At 33.6% G+C, this 21,421-nt stretch overlaps 1 protein-coding gene across 1 annotated transcript in view; it reads right to left on the bottom strand.

Moving 5' to 3' along the window:
* Positions 1–2,162: 2,162 nt before the first annotated feature.
* miple1 (midkine and pleiotrophin 1) overlaps positions 2,163–21,421 on the bottom strand; it is a 71,775-nt gene continuing 52,516 nt past the window's right edge. The window contains exon 3 of the mRNA XM_073987609.1: positions 2,163–2,982. Coding sequence (XP_073843710.1) covers positions 2,831–2,982 — 152 coding nt within the window. The 3' untranslated portion in view covers positions 2,163–2,830. The remainder of the gene's footprint in view (positions 2,983–21,421) is intronic.

The raw sequence follows: 21,421 nt of genomic DNA, 5'->3' as shown, positions 1-21,421 counted from the left end.
TGACCCACAAAACATAATTTTAGATGATGTCAAAGACAAAAATATTGTTCGTCACATTTTACTATGGGTCACCAAAGAAATGAAATTTGTTTCCTTCTTTTTTCGAGTTGATACATGAATATATTTTCACTCGATTTGATATGATCACATTTTAAAGAAAAGGACCAAAAAGACCCCTTTGATGAACCGCATGAGGGCTAACATTTTTTTAAAAATATATTGCTCATATTCTCCTCTGTAAAGTGGCCAAAGACTCTATGTACCTGAAATGCAACGATTCGATTCCGTAATATCATAACTCGAATATTTTGAAAAAAAAAAAATAGAAATGGGCGGAACTTGCCCCGCCTACTTTGGTTACTTTCCGATGCAAACTTTCGAAACGCCGATACACTTGTCTCATATTTTTAGCTCTACTTTCATAATCTACACGGTTTTCCCATCATTTTGAAAAAAAATTAATTTTGTTGCACAGTGTTATATACCCTCAATGAACACAAAATTCCAAATATAAGACATTTCGGTAAGTTGTTGAGGCCACAACCTGCTAAATATCCAAAATCAGAAGGTACCGTTTTATGGGGACTATGGAAAGTTGTATACCCCCAACGAAGACTAAATACCAAATTTCAGCCATTTCGGTGGTATATTGAGACTAAAACCTTGTAAATACGGGAAATAGTGAGGTACCGTTCCGTAGGGGCTATATGAAGACGTGGACCTATACCTACAAAGACAAAATAACAAATTTCAGCCATTTCGGTGGGGACTAAAACCTTCAAAATACCGAAAATCGGTCTATGGGGTCTATACGAAGACGTGGATTTCTATCGACAAATTTCAGGTGGAAACTGTTATACCCCCAACGAAGACTAAATACAAAATGTAGGTGGCATATTAAGGCTAAACCCCTCAACGTATAAAAAAACGGAAGGTACCGTTCTATGGGGACATATACCTACAAATTTCGGATGGACACAACGTCTAAGTACCAAATTGAAGCCATTTCGGTGGCATAATAACCTAATTAACATTCAAAACCCGAAAATCGGAAGGTACCGTTCTATGAGGCTATATAAAAACGTGGACCGTTATAGCCCATTTTCAATACCAAACATCCTAGGAGTTATAGAAACTTCCATACCAAATTATAAAGCTCTATCTTAAAAATTGCAAGCTGTATCTTGATTTCAACAGACAAACGAACGGACGGACGGACATTGCTATTTCGACGTAGAATTTTATACTGATCAAGGATATATATACTTTTTAGGGTCTCCGACAAATATTTCGATGTGTTACAAAGGGAAGAACAAATTTCATTATACCCTCCATAATCTGGTGGAGGGCTATGAAATGAGAAGAATAATATTATTGGCCCACAATGTATGATTCAGATACGGAAGGATTTCGGAAGTGTAGTTGGTATTCGATCTGTCCATAGGTGAAAGTCTCAATTCCTAGCGGAAGGTCTGCCCCAATTTTCTTAAATTTTTTCTGTGTTTGAAACAAACACTAGCATTTCACAATCTAAAGTTTGGGTATTTCGTTCCGACACTGCATAAATTGCGTTTTTCCAGAATTCTTACTACTATGGCTTAATTTGTTTTCCCACAACAAAATATAACAAAAAAAACTTCAGCTCATGGTCAGGAAAAAATTACTAAATTTCTGAGAATGAAAGTTAAAAGAGATAAAAATAATTGCAATGCAAAACAAAACTTAAAAAAAATTTGCTCGTTCAAATTATAAAATAATAAAAATGATTATTTTTAATGGTGCAAAATGTCATTGAAGCTGAAGCTCACCGCTCGCCAATGGCCACCATGTTGACGGAAACGACTTTTGCCATAAGACTACAACAAACCATAGGTGTAATGCATTGTTGCTTCAGATATGGGTTGGCAACAAGGAAAACAAAGAAAAAACGAGGAAAATAAAATGTACCGGAAGTACCCTATAACAGACTTAAATGTTATTACATACATACATACAATTATCACCTGCTTGCTTTGCTGCATTTTTAGCGTTGATAAAACTTGCAAAGTTTTTGCCACAACCATATTTTGTTTTGTGCCAAAGCAACAACTAAAGAGCTGGGTGTGGATAATAATTTTAATGATTTTGATTTTTAAAGGAAGTGCTTTCTTTTAATGTTTCACTTTCTTTTTTGTTGCTACGGAAACTGACGTTAGAATAATTATTATGTCAACAATATATTTATATAAAAGCGTTGAAGGGAAATTCAATTATGTACGTGAAGCTGACATAATTTGATTAAAATTACAAAAAAATGGTCAAGAATAAAATTATATTTAATGTCAAAACTTAGTTTGCTATTATAAAATGAAAAGGGTATGGTGTGGAGGTCAAATTGAACAAATGAGGAATTTTATTTTAAAACTTGGTTCCAATTTTAGGAGAATTACCGGAAAACAATGTTTGTTTTTAAAATCCATACTGCGTTCGTCATATGGACGAAGGGACATATCAATAATTGTACTTCTAACTTAATGATATGATACCTAATTTTTACCTCCAAGTCCGAAGACACCACTTGTAGCGAAGTTTTACAAGACGGAAATACTCAGGATATATTGCCTACATTACGGGCCTGGTCATTCAATTTTCAAGGCGAGTGTACACGATGGCACCTTCATAACACACAGGTCCCATAACGACAAAACTAATAAACAAGTTTTTCAATGCCGAAATATCCAGAGTATGGCACAGAATTTACTGGTGTATTTGAGCAGTGCAGAAAAATGTGATGTGCATTTACCGGAAGAAGTTCCAGCAACCAGTTTACAAAAATGTATTTTTTATTCTATCAATACTTCTTACCTTTCTTGCACTTCTTTTGGATAGTTCGTGTTTGATCACAGGCTGGATCGCCCTTCTTCAATGTCAACGTTCTTGAGCGTGTATTAGTCTTTGTGTCACATTCAGTCCATGGATTCTTGCCATACCGACAGGACAATCCTAAAGGAAGAAACAAATGAAATATTGTTATATAACTTAAATGAATTTCTAAGCTTTAAACACACATTATATTCTAAAGTATTTCATTTCCATTAATATTTAGTTCGTTCTGTTTATTCTTAACTTATACTTTATTCAGTAACTTTTATATATTACAACCTTTGATTTGCTTTCTAAATATTTAAATTGTCGCTTCCTCATTTTCATTTTACCACTTATTTTCTTTTTCAGTTTTTTTGCACATTCTATTTTAATTCTCTTCCTTCCTTCGTTTTGTATTATTCTTAGAAATATTGCACTTGTCAAATGCAAACATTGACTATATCATTAATGTCGACTCTGTAGACAGACTGTATGTGTTTTCTGCTATGAGTGGCAACATCCTTATATAATATTCAAAGTGGAACAGTGTTTCAATAAAAATATAATCTAAAAGTTTAATTAGAGAATACTTTGAAATGGTTTAAGAGTTGTGAATATAATACACGAAAAATCACATTACATATCGTTTTTTATACCCTCAGCATTTATGGTAACGAGGGTATATACACTTTCATACGGGCAAAATGTGCCTCATCGAAATAATGGTTTTAGACCCCAAGTATGTTTGGACGAAATGTGTTTCAGACAATTTGGAGTCGATTTAGCAATGTTCGTCGGTCCGTCTGTCTGGCTGGCTGGAGCGCACGATAACTCCCGAACGGATTAACCGATTCGATCCAAAATTTGGCTTTCGTAATATTTTGTAAAAACTTAGTTTAAGTTCGAAGATGGATTATATCGGTCCACTTCTTTCAGTACGTCCCCCACAAAAGTTCGAAAATGTTCGGAAAATGTGTACGCACTATAACTCCCGAACGGAGTAACCGATTTGGTCCATACTTTGCCCATCGTAAAATGTGTACCAGATTTAGATAATGATTCAATATCGACTCAATCGGCCCACTCCTTCGGGTACCTCCCACACAGAATTTCGGAAAAGTACAGTTTATGACCTGCTCTCGAATTGCTTTGATTTTTGTTGTAGCAACTTGTATTCACTGCCCCCCATACGATGGTACAAGTTTCATCAGAGGCAAGTCCATACTTCCTAAGAAAATGGCCTGAAAGGTACTAAAAACCCCTATGACACCGTGTGTAGTCGATGAAGCGCAAAAATGTGGCCTTCGAAATATTTGGTGCAAACTTAGTTTAAGTTCGAAGATAAGCCATATCGGTCTACTCCTTCAGGTACTTCCCCCACAAAAGTTCAACAATGTTCGGAAAAATTGTGCGCGCGATAACTCTTGATACCCGATTTGGTCCATACTTTACACATCCTAATATATCTCTCAGATATAGATCAGGTTCGAATATAGACTATATTTGTACACTCCTTCGGGTAACTCCCACACAAAATTTAGGATAAATTCACTTTAAGACCTGGGCCCTATTCCACGAAACAACTTATCAACTTTTCATTTTGCACTTATCAATATTTTTGACAATTCTCAAAGTTAAGTGATCCACAGAACCATTATTTTTTGATAAGTGATAAGTTGCTAATTATAAAGTGAGTTTGCTTACTTTTCAAAATAATGTAGACTAAACTCTATTTGAGAGAATTTTATTTATTACTATACCCTCCACCATAATATTTCATTTGTAACTCATCGAAATAATCATTTGCGACCCTATAAGGTATATACATATATTTTTGATCAGCGTAAAATTCTAAGCTGATTTAACCACATCCGTCCGTCTGTTGTGTAATCACGCTATCTTCCGAACGAGTTGAGATAGGGGGATGAAATGCTGTTCACACGTGTCTTAAATCAAGTTGGAAGTTGAGCTTTGTTATAGCCCCCATATAGCAGTGCCGTCGATTTCAGCTATTTTAAGGCTTTTAGCTACGTTTTCAGAACGAATTAGTTTTAATATGCTTCCAAAACTTACCGACTTAGGCCCATCTTTTATTATAGCCCCCATATTCCGCCCTATTTCAGCTGATTTGTGGTTATTAGCTACATTTCCAGGCCGAATTAGGTATAATTCAGTCAATCACCAAGAAACGTCTCCACAAAAAATTATGGATATATGTAGGTCTACGTTTTTTTATAGCCTCCATATAGCAGTACCGTTCGATTTCAGCTATTTTAAGGTTTTAGATACATTTCTCGAACGAATTAGTTATAATTTGACAAGTAACGTCTCCACTTTGTGGAGAAAGAAAACTAATTACTCTATGCCGAACATAACGCTTTTTAATTGTTTGATTTCGCTTAATTTTATTGTATTTTATTTGTATTTCCCTTAATTTTATTTTAGATTATTTTATTTCACTTAATTTTATTTTACTTTATTTTATTTATTTTTTAACTTTATTTTATTTTAATTTACTTTACTTTATTTCACTTAATTTTGTTTTATTTCACTTCATTTTATATTAATTTATTTTTTTTATTTTATTTTATTTCATTTTATTTTTTATTTTATTTTACTTCATTTGATTTATTTTGATCTTATTTTAATTTATTTCGTTTAATTACTATTTAATCTTTATTAAAATTATTTTATTTTTATTTCATATTAATTTATTTTGTTTTATTTTATTTTGTTTTATTTTATTTTATTTTATTTTATATTATTTTATTTTATTTTATTTTATTTTATTTTATTTTATTTTATTTTATTTTATTTTATTTTATTTTATTTTATTTTATTTTATTTTATTTTATTTTATTTTATTTTATTTTATTTTATTTTATTTTATTTTATTTTATTTTATTTTATTTTATTTTATTTTATTTTATTTTATTTTATTTTATTTTATTTTATTTTATTTTATTTTATTTATTTTATTTTATTTTATTTTATTTTATTTTATTTTATTTTATTTTATTTTATTTTATTTTATTTTATTTTATTTTATTTTATTTTATTTTATTTTATTTTATTTTATTTTATTTTATTTTATTTTATTTCATTTTATTTTACTTTATTTCACGTAATTTTATTTTATTTTATATTATTTTATTTTATTTTATTTTATTTTATTTTATTTTATTTTATTTTATTTTATTTTATTTTATTTTATTTTATTTTATTTTATTTTATTTTATTTTATTTTATTTTATTTTTGTTTCATTTTTTTCAGTTAAATTTAATTTATTTAATTTTATTTAATTTTATTTTATTTTATTTCATTTTATTTTACTTTATTTCACGTAATTTCATTTTATTTTATTTTATATTATTTTATTTCATTTTATTTTGTTTCATTTTATTTCAGTTTAATTTAATTTATTTAATTTTATTTTATTTTATTTACTTTTAATAATATCAGTTTCATTTCATTTCGCTCGTCTCAATTTTACATGTCTTATTTATTATTGCCAAGTAAAAAATAATGCAAAGATGATAAAACGTTCTGTGGAACAAATATCATTCACAATTTGCAAGAGAACTGAGAGACTTACCAATATGGCGGAAAAATTGAGCAAGAGAGCACAACAACTGTGCTAAAAGAACAGTGATAGACAAATTTGCTAAGTGCAAGGGAAATTGAAAAGTAATTTTGTGCAACAAAAAAAGGTTATCACTTTTCAAAATAACTACTTTTTGATAAATGCAAAATGAAAAGCGATAAGTTGTTTCGAGGAATAGGGCCCAGCTCTCGAATTACTTTGTTTTTTGTTGAAGCACTTTGGATATTGATATTGGATATTGGTCCACTTTTTCCGATACCTCCCCCATAAAAGTTCGAACATATTCGCTAAAATGGTACGCGCGATTTCTCATAGACGTAGCAACCGATTTGGTCCAAACCTTGGATCTCTAAATATTGTCGAAACTTAGTTTGTGTTTAAATTTGGGCCCCGATCTGTCCAATCCTTGTGGTACCATCCACACAAACGTTCAACATTTCTGTGTGGTTAAGTGTCTGTTCGAGTATCGTTTGGACATTTTTACCAAAGGTTTTCCAAGCGATATTATGTTTTTCGTAGGCTAGTGTGATAAAAAGCCCTATCTATCAATATCCCCGCAATTTTTTTACTTTAATCCTATCCATACTTTTTTGGTTCATACGGCCAAAATTTGGAAAACCAATGTAAATACATAAGTTTTTTTTTTTTGGGAAAAAAGTATTTCAATCCACACAGGCTGAGGGTATACTTCCGTCGGCAAAGCCAACTGATACTTTTGTACTTGTTTAAATTGCTTTATGTAGAATTAAGTAAAGGTATCTCATTTTGAATTGAACGTATCTCTTCGGAAAAAAAACGTTGACGACATTTTTATAATTCTCACAATTGAAAAAAATTATGAGAAACAAAAGGGTATATTTTTCCACCATAAGATGAGGAGGATATACATAATTTCCTTTGCAAATTCGTCTGTAACACATTGAAGTATTTGTCGGAAACGAAAGTATATAAGGGGGTTACTGAGTGAAATCGGACACTTTTCCTTTATTTTTGCAGTGTTGATGGTGCTCATCAGTAAAACATTTTAGTATATTTTCAGATTTTTTTTGACTAACGGTTCCAGATATATGGCGCCTTGAAAAAGTCGAATTCTGTAAAAACTATATGCAAAGAAATACTCATAGCTTCTTTAATATAGGTCCAATATGAATTTTTTTATTTTTATTTTTATCAGCCATTTAATAAAAATAAAACTTTCGCGATTTACTATTTAAAATCAAGTTTTAACAATCAATAATCTTCATATGCAACATGATATTGGTGTATAATTTTTTCGATATATCCACTGCATCTACCTAAAATTGATTCTGACACAGTATGGAGGTTATATTATGTTTGTTTTTCTGTTTGTAACGCATTGAAATATACATTTCCGACCCTTCGATATTCTGAGTCGATATAGCCATGTCCGTCTGTCTGTCTCTCCGTCTGTTGTAATCACTCTACCATACACAATAACATTATGCAACAAAAATTATTTTTTTTTTTCAAAATGATGGGAAAAACTCAATAGATTATGAAAATTGAGCTAAAAATATGAGACACGTGTATCGGCCTTTTTAAAGTTTACATCGGAAAGTAACCAAAGTAGGCGGGGCAAATTGCGCCCATTTCAAGTTTTTTTTCGAAATATTCGAGTTAAGATATCTTGGAATCATTGCAATTTAGGCATATAGTGTCTTTGGCAACTTTACAGAGGAGGATGTGCTAAATATTTTGTTGAAAAATTTACCCTCATGCGGTCCTTTTTTCGAAAATCTTTCAAAAACTCCTTTAAAATGTGATCATATCAAATCCAAACTTGTTCGCCATAAAATTTTACAATAGGTCTCAGAATACACCAAATCTGTAAATCGTATGTAATCGCCAGGAATCTCTAAAAATTAAAAACACGTTTTAGGGTTAAAGTCGGACTTCATATGAGTTTATTCAAAATTGTCCCACAAAACATAATTTTAGAGAGATATCGTCAATAAATAAATATTCTTCGTCAAATTTCATTATGGGCCAGCAAAGAAATAAAATGTCTATTCACATTATATATCATGAAAATATTTTTTGATGAAATTTTTTTCCTTCATTTTTGAGTTGATACATGAAAGTAATATGAAACTTGGTTCGAGGTGAAAAGTACCAAGAGAAGAAAAATTCTAAACAAAATTTCACCAGAAGTTTTAGAATAAACCATATATTTAGGTATACTTTTTTATAAGAAATTTGGATTGCAAATTTGTACTTTTTGATATGAAATTATTTGTTTTAATTTTGGACTGTTAATTTTACATAATTCCTGGCTCAAAGTCTAACAGAATTCTTCACTTTTTGGGAAAATTGTTAAAGAAAAAAATGTTCCAAATGAAATTTCGCTATGAGTCTCTGAACAAAAGAAATATGTAACCATAACATATAATATTCTTAGAAGCCATTGTTTTTGATATAGGATTAGGGCCAGTTTTTAAAATGTTTATCCAGATTGTCGTTGTGATTGGAGATCTACAATAACATTTTATGACGAACAATAATATTGTAGAATATTTGGATTCGACATGATCACATTTTAAATGAATTTTTGCAAAAAGGAACAAAAAGCCCCTTTGATGAACCACATGAGGGTTAAATTTTTTAACAAAAGTATTGCCTACATCCTCCTCTGTAAAGATGCCAAAGACACTATATACCCAAAATACAAGGACTCCATAATATCTTAACTCGAATATTTCGAAAGAAAAAACTAAAAATAGGCGGAACTTGCCCGGCCTTCTTTGGTTACTTTCTGATGTAAACTTTAAAAACGCCGATACACGTGTCTCATATTTTTAGCTCTACATTCATAATCTACTCGTTTTTTCCCATCATTTAAAAAAAATTAATTTTGTTGCACAGTGTCATGAGAAATAAAAGGATATGGTATAATTACATACATTTGTAAATCCGTGTGTAACACATCGAAATATTCGTCGGAGAGGAAGGTATATACAATTTATGTACTGTTATATGAGGCTCTCAGCGCCAAACGGACTAACCCACATGCCAAAAAGTCAGTTAATTTTTTTAGGCATGTGGGTTAGGCAGTTTTGCCGCTGAGCGCCTCGTATATTCTTGATCAACATAAAATTCGTCGAAATAACGATGTCCGTCTGTTCGTCGGTCTGTCTATTAAAATAGTGATACAGCTAACAATATTTAAGACAGGGTTCTATATCTTAATACAGAAGTTTATATTACTCCTAGGATGTTTGGAATTGAAAATCGGCTATATCGGGTCAGGTTTTGATATAGCTCACTTAGAACGGTACCGCCCGATTTTCGGTATTTTCAAAGTTTTAGCCTCATTATCACTCCGAAATGGTACCTCTGGATTTTCGATATATAGCTAAAATTTCGTATTTAATCTCCCCTGCACAGTGGCCAATTTTCCGAAAAACTTGGCCAAAAATAAACAAGTAAAAAATCGTTAAGTTCCGGGCGGGCCGAACTTTTTATACCCTCCACCATAAAATATTTATTTTCTTTCCTGTCCACAATCTTAAGGAGATATATTGTGACCACTTATAATTAAATAAGGTAAAAAAGCATAAAAAATTTATTGAAACGGTGAGAAACCTTATATTGGGCTATATCAAAGTGTGGACCTATGTTTTGGGTGGAGAAATTTTATGACCACTGGGAACCTCAAATATCGAATTGCAGATACTTGGCTCAAAATTTGTAGCTAAAATGCCAAAAAAAAAAAACGAAAATCGGGAGGTACTGTTATGTGGGAGCTCTACCAAAACATGGACCTATGTTGACGATTTATATAGGGGGGCTATACCAACACATGGACCTACATAATTGACAGTTTTTGATGGAAATGTTTTGTGACCACTGAGAACCTCAAGCGTCATATTACATGTAGTTCGGTCGAAAAATGTAGCTACAATCCCAAAATACCGAAAATCGAGAGTTACCGTTATATGGGGCTGTTTCAAACCGTGGACCTATGTCTACAGTTTTCGGAGGAGATATTTTCTGACTACTTGTAACCTCAAATGTTAAATTACAGGTAGTTCGGTTAAAAATTGTAGTTAAAATCCTCAACCTACCGAGAATTGGGAGGTACCGCAATATGCGGGCTACACTAAAACATGGACGTATGTTGATAGTTTTTAGTGCAGGTGTTTTGTGATCAATAGGAAACTCAAATGATTAATTGCAGGTAGTTTGGTCAAAAAATGTAGTTAAAATCTGCAAAATACCGAAATTAGGAAGGTACCGTTATATGGGGGCTATACCAAAACATGGACCTATATTGACATTTTTGGTGGAGATGTTGTGTGATTACTAGAAACCTCAACTGTCAAATTACAGGTGCTTTAGCCAAAAATTTTAGCTAAAATCGGCAAAATACCGAAAATCCGGAGGTACCGTTATATGGGGGCAGTAGCAAAAAGTGGTCCAATACAGTCCATCTTCGAGCTTGATCTGCCTGGAAAAAAGACACTCGGGTGCAAAAGTATGTGACCATGACCAGATCGTCTTAGAATTTTATTGACCTCTATACTATGGTGGAGGGTATAACAAAATCATAAATTTACAATAAATAGTGGCAATATTATTTTGTGGGATCCCACTGCGTGATATATGTTTCTTGTTTAGTAAGTGGGTATAAAAGCAAGTCAAAGTGACCCTATTTTTGAGTTTTTTGTCTCAATATTTATGTCTATACACTCAAAGTGGTAAGGGGTATTATGTATTTGTACATTTGTATGTAACATGCTTAAGGAAACGAAATAGGCTCATAGTTCCTTTTGGGTATATACATATAATCACTTGTGCAAATTCGTCCGTCCGTCTGTCCATGTATTTTTGTTCACAATTCACAGGTCGCAGTTATTGCCCGATTCAAGAAAGAACGCTATTGCTTTTGGTGAAAATCGGTTCAGATTTTGATATACAGTATCGGCCAAAACTAAAGCACCCCCTCAGTAAATTTTTTTGAAATGATAATTTTTTTATGAAAACTAAATTATAAATTTATATTTTATTTTTCTTTTTATTTATTTATATCTTTATAATTGGAAAATACAAAAATAAGGAATTCAGAATTTAATAAACAAAACTTAAAATTCAAAAAATATTTTAGGTCGCAAATATAAGCGGACAAAACTAACTGATTTTCGGAAAATTTAGCTTAAATCCTCAAAATACTCAAAATCGGAAGGTACCGTTATATGGAGGCTATACCCAAACGTGGACGCAGGTCCACGATTTTTGGTGGATATGTTTTGTTACCACTAAGAACCCTAAGTAAAACATTACAGCTAATTTAGTAGGAAAATGTGGCTTAAATATCCGATACCGAAGATCGGAAGGTACCGCTATAAGGGGGCTATACCAAAACATTAGCCGATATTATTCATATTCATCCAAAAATGATGCTACAGCATCCACTAGTCAAATACAATACGCTAACGTTTAAAATTAGCAAAAGAACGAATTGCAGAAGAACGATAGACGCCGGCATATTCAGTCGACGACCAGCAAAAAAAACCTTTCATATCGACTAAAAATTAAGGAGCCAGACTGGCATTCGCCAAGACCCATTTGAACTGTTTTCCGATGAATCTATGTTTAATTTAAAGTATTCAGATGGTAAAAGGCTTGGACCAAATGGGCAACCGTTAAATCCTAAATATTGCAAAGACGCTGTAAAACATGGAGGCGGAAGGTTTTTTGCTGGTCGTCCGACTGAATAAGCCGGCGTCTACCGTTCTTTTGCAATTCGATCTTTTGCTAATTTTTAAACCTAAGGGATTTAGTATTTGACCAGAGAATGCTGTAGCATCATTTTTGGATGAATATGAACAATATCGGCCAATGTTTTGGTATAGCCCCCTTATAGCGGTACCTTCCGATCTTCGATATTTCGGATTCCGATTTTCAGTATTTTGAGGATTTAAGCTAAATTTTCCGAAAACCGATTATTTCGCCTGCAATAATTAATAATTTAGTATCCTCTATGCCTAAAAGATGTGATTGTGTCATCCAGAATAGAGGATAAGCAACGAAATATTGATTTCAATAGTTTTTGGTGTACTTCAAATGGGGGGGGGGGGGGTGTGCTTTAGTTTTGTCCTCTTATATTTGCGACCTAAAATGTTTTTTGAATTTTAACTTTGTTTATTAAATTCTGATCTCCTTATTTTTGTATTTTTCAATTATAACGATATAAATAAAAAGAAAAATAAAAAATAAATTTATAATTTAGTTTTCATAAAAAAATTATCATTTCAAAAAAATTTACTGAGGGGGTGCTTTAGTTTTGGCCGATACTGTAGCTCCCATATACATATGTTTTTGGCCGATTGAACGTATTTGCTGCATCAATCACGCTATATACGTCCGATTTCGAAAAAATTTGGAATGTGTGACTGAATTCGGTCTAGAAATATATGTGCCAAATTATATCGAAATTGGTTAAGATTTGAATATAGCTCCCATATATATTTTCGGCCAATTTCACGTATTTTCTGCACCAAACACGCTATATGTCAAATTTATATGCAATTTTAAATGTCTGGCTAACTTCTGTGTAGATATAAATGTGCCAAATTATATTTAAGGCGGTTTAGATTTGGATATATAGAATCGATTTAGCCCAATACGTCCGTTTGTCTGTCTGACTGGCTGGAGCGCACGATAATTCTCCAATGGATCAACCGATTTGGTTAAATATCGTAATATTTATACCCTATACCACAATGTGGAAAAGGGTATTATAAGTTTGTTTTGGTAAAAATTCATGTAACACCGCGAAATATTCGTCGGAGACCCCCAATGTGGTATACCAATCTTCATATCTCGACGAGATAAAGCGATTTTGAGATGTGTGTCCGTCCGTCAGTCCGTCCGTCCGTCTGTCCATTATAAATTGTAAACACGCTCCAGGCCGCAATTATGGACCGATCATCACGAAATTTTGTATGGAGGTCGGGTTCAGATCAGAATAGATCCCTATTCTTATTGGTGATGATCGTGAAATATTTAGCGGGTGAAATGGACCAAAAACATAATATTTATCTAATTTTGTAGCTATTCTGTAGGTCTCAATAATAGTTCGATCAACGCGTAATTTTAAATAAGGTAAGAGTATATCACAAAGGAGAAGCTTGCAATTTGAGATGGCGATAGGATAATATTTAGAGGGTTAAATGGACCGAAACTTTTGTGTGAAAATTGTGAAAATTTTAAATATACAGCTTATATCTTAATTCCTGGAAGTGACATTCCGGACAAGTGAGATATACTTGAAAGTGGAACGCTTGACCTTTCAATTGATGCCAATTATATTGGTGTGCATGATCAGATAACAGAGTTACAGCCTAATATATTCCGTTATTTGTTTGTAGTGTAATAATAAACTCGCTAGAAGTCGCAATTACGCATCAATAGTCACGAAATTTTGCACCGGGTAAGAGTATAGGTCGAAAAAGATGCGTAGAATTTTGAATGATGATCTGATATTCTTTAGCGGGTGAAATGGACCATTACTTTTGTAAGAAATATAAAAATTTTATTTTTGAAGGGTTGGCGTTTTTTTGTTTGGGATGACGACTTCTATTTTGTTTTTCAAAATAGTCAGGCTTAATCCCATAGTCGTTGTCTTAATATTTTATTAAAACAACTTTAATTTATTAGTGGGAAAAAATTGGCGATGTATACCAAGGGGTAAGGCAGGGAATACTATAGTTTCAGATCTCGCCACAGATCTTCATCAGTTCCCTTATTTCTTGTTTTTCAACAAGAAACTTTTTATACCCAAGTGTCAATTGCTAGCTCAAATAGATACGTGCGCAAAGAAACACTCTGATCGAGAATTTCTTTGGCACTACCTAAACTCTAGCAACTTCACTTGCAAACAAATCCAAATTTTTCCCACTGCTATGCGTTCGTCGATTCTCGACGAAAAAGCACATAACTATTTTGTTGGTATTGCATACTACAGCAATAAACAACATTTTGACGGTGCCCGGTCTCACAATTAGGAGGGTTGGCGTTTTTTGTTTGGGATGACGACTTCTATTTTGTTTTTCAAAATAGTCAGGCTTAATCCCATAGTCGTTGTCTTAATATTTTATTAAAACAACTTTAATTTATTAGTGGGAAAAAATTGGCGATGTTTTAATAAAATATTAAGACAACGACTATGGGATTAAGCCTGACTATTTTGAAAAACAAAATAGAAGTCGTCATCCCAAACAAAAAACGCCAACCCTCCTAATTGTGAGACCGGGCACCGTCAAAATGTTGTTTATTGCTGTAGTATGCAATACCAACAAAATAGTTATGTGCTTTTTCGTCGAGAATCGACGAACGCATAGCAGTGGGAAAAATTTGGATTTGTTTGCAAGTGAAGTTGCTAGAGTTTAGGTAATGCCAAAGAAATTCTCGATCAGAGTGTTTCTTTGCGCACGTATCTATTTGAGCTAGCAATTGACACTTGGGTATAAAAAGTTTCTTGTTGAAAAACAAGAAATAAGGGAACTGATGAAGATCTGTGGCGAGATCTGAAACTATAGTATTCCATGCCTTACCCCTTGGTATACATCGCCAATTTTTTCCCACTAATAAATTAAAGTTGTTTTAATAAAATATTAAGACAACGACTATGGGATTAAGCCTGACTATTTTGAAAAACAAAATTTTATTTTTGGTTGATATTTTAATTCCTTAAGGACATATATATTTCGCAAAGTAGATATAGGAAAAAACTACTGACCTATCCTCTGATGTAAATTGCAATAAAGTGTTTGCTAGATAACGTGCCTATAGCCTAATATATAATGGGTTCTGTGTATAGAACCACATTTTTATCCCATGCTACATATTGTCTCTCCAAAAGTTTATGTAACAACACGAAATATTCGTCCTAGACCCCATATTTGGTAAGCCAAAATTCATATCTCGACGATATAAAGCGATTTAGCGATGTGTGTCCGTCCATTAAAAATTGTAAACAAACTTAAGGCCGCAATTATGGACCGATTGTAACGAATTTTTTAAGGAGGTTGGGTTCTTGGTGATGATCGTGAAATGTTCAGGGGATGAAATGGACCAAACACAAAATTTTAACCAATTTTGTTGCGGCTCTGTAGGTCAAAATAATAACCCGCAAAATTTTGAACAAAGTTTGAGTTTATGATGAAGAAGAAGCCTACAAACCAACGTGAAGATCAGAGAATACTTAGCGGGTTAAATGGACTGAAACTTTTGTGTGAAATTGGTAAAAATTTCAATAACGTAGCGGTTAAACAACGGAAGTAGTAGTACTACATAAGTGGGTTTCATTACATTTTAGTTTGTGTGAACTAAATTTTCCTTTCCTGCTACAAAAATGTCTTTGTCATGCTAGATAACTTTGATAATTAAATTTTCACAATCATTGAAAATAAGTTCCGTGGAGAGCGATTGTCCAGGGAAAGTGGTATAGGGTATCCCATGGTCGGCTCCGTCCGACTATAGACTTTTCTTACTTGTTCTACCAAACATGGATCAATTAGGTGCAGTTTAAGTCTAGCTCTCGAATTACTTCGATTTTTTTACACCCTCCACCATAATATGGAGGGTATAATTAAATTTGTCATTCCGTTTGTAACACATCGGATACCCTATAAAGCATATGTATGTATATATTCTTGATCAGGGTAAAATTCTAAGTCGATATAACCGTCTGTTGAAATCAAGATACAGTGTGTAATGTTTAATATAGAGCTTTGTAATGTTTAATATAGAGGTTCCTATTACTCCTAAGATGTTTGGTATTGCAAATGGGCTACATCGGTCCACGTTTTGATATATCCCCCATAGAACCTACCACCCGATTTTCGGTATTTTTAAGGTTTTAGCCTCATTATCACACCGAAATGACTGAAATTTGGTACTTAGTCTCCGTTAGGGGGTATAAAACTTTGTCCCAGAAATTTGTCGGTATAGCGACACGCCTTCATATAGAAGTTTGTGGACACAAATTCACCGAAATTGCTGAAATTTGGTATTTAGTCTTCGTTTGGAGTATTTAACGTTCCATATGAAATTTGTCTATTTAGTTCCACGTCTTCGTATAGCCCCCATAGAACGTACTTAACGATTTTCGGTGTTTTGATTGTGACCTCAATATTCCTCAGAAATAGCTGAAAATTTGGTATTTGTTCTTCATTTCGGGTATTTAACATTCCATATGAAATTTGTCGGTATAGGCCCATGACTTCATATAGCCCCCATAGAACGGCGAAATAGCTGAAATGTAGTACTTAGTTCTTGTTGGGGTATGAATCGTTCTCCCAGAAATTTGTTGGTATAGGTACACGCCTTCATATAGCCCCCATAGAATGGTACCTCCTGATTTCCGGTATTTTGAAAATTGTGGCCTCACCGAAATGGCTGAAATTTGTTATTCGGTCTTCATTTCGGGTATTGAATGTTCCATATTAAATTTGTCGGTATTGGTCCGTAATTTCATATAGCCCCCAGAGAACACCCGATTTGAGGTATTTTGGAGGTATTAGCCTCATTAGCGAAATAGCTGAAATTTGCTACCTTATCTTCGTTGGGGGTGTAAAGCTTTCTCTTAGAAATTTTTCGTTATAGGTCCACGCCTTCATACAGCCCCCATAAAACGGTACCTCCCGATTTTCGTAATTCATAAGACTGTGACGTTAAAATCCCACCGAAAGACTGAAAATTGTTATTTAGTCTTCCATGGGAGGAATAGATCTGCGGGTTCCTATATCCCTCATAGAAGCGTACCTGTTGATTTTCGCTATTTTGAAGGTTTTACAGAAATATCGTAAATTTGGTATTTAGTCTTCTTTCAGCCTAAAAACTTTCCGCCAGAAATTTGTAGGTATAGTTGACGTTTTGATATAGCCCCCATGGAACGTTGTCTCCCGAATTTCAGTATTTTGAAGGTTATCTACATTGTTTTACCGAACTTGCTGAAATTCGGTATTTAGTCTTTCTCGTAAACGAAAGGAAACTATTTGTTCCATTTTACGTCAATACAACTCGTGATGGAGGGAATAAAAATTTCGTCCTGGCCAAATTTAACGCCTTTCTTACTTGTTTAGCAAACAACTTGTCCTCCTTGGGTAAAAGTTTTATCAAGTGAATGACCATACTTCCAGCAAGTGTGGTCCGAATGCTGTAAACAAGTCCCTACCGCCACCATGAATAGTGACGGGTGCGCACGATCGCTTTTGAAGCAGGTAAAGTTCTTTGATAGACTCGGTCCAGTCCTGCGGTTGTCGCTTTCCTAAAGTTTAAACAATTTCGCCGCAATGCAGTTAATGCATTTTTATACCCTCAGCTTTTAGGCTTATGAGGGTATATAAACTTGGTACGAAAAAATATGCCTCATTTAAATAGTGGGTTAGGTCCTAAGTATACTTGGACGAAATCCGGTTCAGACAACTCGGAATGGATTAAGCCCTTTCCGTCTCTCGATTAAATTAACCGATTTGGATCATACTTTTGATCTCGTAATATTTTTATCGAAGCCTAGTTTTTGTCCGTAGATAGACCATATCGGCCCAAATTTTCGTTTGCCTACTCCACAAATGATCAAAACATTTTTTTCTGAAGTGGTGCGTAAGATATCTCCCGAAGGGAGTAACCGGTTGAAAGATATGTCTCGCATTTTTCCGCAATAGGTTGCATCCGCTTTATTACGACGAAAAAAAATTGTTTCCGTAGGCAGATTCATACTTTTTGAGATAATGGGTCAAAAGTTTCGAAAACCTTCTTCTTGGCATAATGGTCCAAAATCTCTAAATCCTAAGGTGACAAAATAATAACTCCCATAGTAGGATCGCTAGGACTATTTCCATCCATTACTTCAGGAACCTCCTCTGCAACACAAACCTTAATCCAAATCAAATTTATTAACAAAACGTAAGCCCATGGTAGAACAAATAAGGTATAGTAAATACTACAACAAATACAACTCACAAACAACCACATAGAAATTTGTTTATGTTTGTAATGTTAGTGTCATCGGTATATGTAAACAAAATAAGGAAATATCTATAAATTAGTGGAATTTAAAAAACTGCGAAAGCTGTAAAGAGCTCAGCAAGAGCTGATAAAAGAAGGTATCTACGTAACTTGGCAAACGACGCGGAGACTGCAGCAGGAGCGAATAATATGAGAGAGCTCCACAAAATAATTGGTCAAATAGCAAACCAAAATAAATACAAAAACCAGCTTATCAAACACGAACAGGGGAGACTGTTAACAACAACAGAAGAGCAAACCCGCAGGTGGAGACAACACTTTGAAGCGATAAGCAACGTAAACGATGTTGAAGACGACAACATAACTACGAACAGCCACGGAAATGATTCAATAAACCACAACATAAACGTTGAAGAGCCCAGCATAATTGAAATAAAAAACGTAATCAACAAATTAAAAGCAAACAAAGCTCCTGGAGAAGACGGAATTCCACCTGAACTCTTACAAACAAACACTCAAGCATCGGCAGAAATACTAGCGCCGCATATACAAAAAGCATGGTTATTAGAACAACTACCAGAAGCGTGGACAAAAGGGACCATAGTAAAACTCCCAAAGAAAAATGACCTCACGGACTGCAATAACTGGAGAGGTATAACACTTCTAAACACAATATACAAAATACTGGCTATAATAATCAATAATAGGTTGCAGTGTATTGAGCAATCACTTCAAGAAGAGCAAGCAGGCTTCAGACCACATAGAAGCTGTTTAGACCAGACCAACACTCTCCGCATTGTAATCGAACAATCCATTGAATGGCGATCATCACTTTACCTCGTCTTTATTGACTTTAAAAAAGCTTTTGATTCCATAAAAAGAGGCGCTATATGGAAAGCTTTGAAAAACAAAGGAACGCCAATGAAGCTTATCCGCTTAATAAAAGCAATGTACGACAACACCGCCCTACACGTACTACATAACGGTACCATAAGTGACCCCTTTTACATCAATGTTGGGGTAAAACAGGGTTGCCCTCTTTCACCACTACTCTTCGCCGTAGTACTAGATGATATCATGTTGAAGCTGTCCCACAGGAAAAGGGGAATAATATGGGGCATGCATAAACACCTATAATACCTAGCATATGCAGATGACATTTGCTTATTATCTCACAATTTTTCTGATATGCAACAAAAATTAAACGACTTAGCTGTAATGGCAAAACAAGCAGGGCTGGATATTAATATTGGTAAAACTTTTGCAATGCGAATAAACAACTCGTCCGACTGCAGCTTCACCATCTCAAACCATCCTATCGAGTTTGTCAAAAGCTTTTGTTATCTGGGTAGCATGATGTCGATTGACAACGGCGTTGACGACGATATTGACAACCGGCTGAAAAAAGCCAGGTCAGCATTTGGCCGTTTAAACAAAATCTGGAGAGCAACGCAAATATCCCAGAATACCAAATTAAAAATCTTTAGCTCATGCGTGAAGTCAACTCTTCTTTATGGCAGTGAAACATGGCTCATGTCAAAAACGTTAGCCCAAAAACTGCAAACATTCATAAACAAATGTCTTCGAATAATCTGTGGCATATTTTGGCCAAACACTATTTCAAATATAGATTTACATACCAGGATGAGAGAAGAATCTATTACAAAGCAAATCGCTAGACGGAAGTGGAGATGGATTGGGCACACTTTAAGAAAGCCGGTCACCAGTATTTCTCGTGCGGCTCTTGAATGGAACCCTCAAGGATCTCGACGTCCAGGACGTCCAAAAAACACATGGCGCAGAACAATCCAAAATGAATTATCACGAATTAATAAATCAATCAATGATTTAAAAACAATATGTATCGATAAAATAAGATATAATTTTCTTGTAGAAGCCCTATGATCCCAAGAGGAACAATAAAGGAAAAAAAAAAAAAAAAAAAAAACTAATAATTTTTCACATTTGATTGAATATGTTGGAAAACATGAATGAAAATTCGTTCCGTTTTCAATTTGCATGTTTCCATATCATTCCACTAAATGAACAATTACTCGCAGAAAGTAGAATTCTTGAAAAAAATGTTTGGGATTGCTGAAAATCATTGAAAAAGGAAAAGGTGTTTGAATCTTTTGTTTTTGGAATCAAAAAAGCCCATGTTTATTAGGGCTTTTTAAGGTTTTTTCAGATTTAACAGAATACCACACATATTAAAAATTGTTGTCCCACCTCCATAAGAGGCGTTTTAGTGTGCGGCACGTCGTTCAGACTTGGAGAAGGTTACATGTTATTGATATGAAAAAGTCTTTATGGGAAATAGTTTTTTTCGGAATGATATATTTGTCTCCTCAAAAATAGATATCCCTAATGTACATCGCAAGTAGAAATAAATATATAAAATTGTTCTACCATGACTTAAGCCTTCATTCGGAACGTCGAAAATCGTAAAGATAGCCAGTAATAAAGCTCATTACAAAACCCCTTACTTACCTGTTATTTTAACTAGGGCATGTCGCACGAAGCGGTAGGTTATTTTTTGGCCACTAAAATAAGTGGTTAAATAATTAGTTACTAAAAGTCGTAACTACTTATGCAACTACTTATTTAGTGGGGTTTTGTAATGAGTATTTTTGCTGGGTAAATATCCGAAAAATTTACGCATATGTTAATATGTCAACAAATTACCACAAAATTTTGAAAATTCCTAAGTACATAATAAGGGTTTTGGTTTTGTAGCCTATATTTGGTCAGATGAACGTTTTAATTCACACAGGCTGAGGGTAGATCTCTTTAGGCAAAGCCGACTGATGTTTTTTTACTTTTTACAGTTTCGTATTACTTTTATGTGCGGAATTTTCATTGTTGTAATCTCTAATACAAATGAAAAACTGTTTCTATTAACAATCTTTAGTTCTCATCTCAAAACACTGTATATCGTTCATTCATTCCTGCCATAAGCTTAGACACTCGGAGCATAT

The sequence above is a fragment of the Musca autumnalis genome, unplaced genomic scaffold, assembly GCF_047663935.1.
Source record: "Musca autumnalis isolate F117 unplaced genomic scaffold, ASM4766393v1 scaffold_4, whole genome shotgun sequence".
Taxonomy (NCBI): domain Eukaryota; kingdom Metazoa; phylum Arthropoda; class Insecta; order Diptera; family Muscidae; genus Musca; species Musca autumnalis.
The sequence above is the reverse complement of the archived record's forward strand: the minus strand, read 5'-3'. Positions and strand labels throughout refer to the sequence as shown.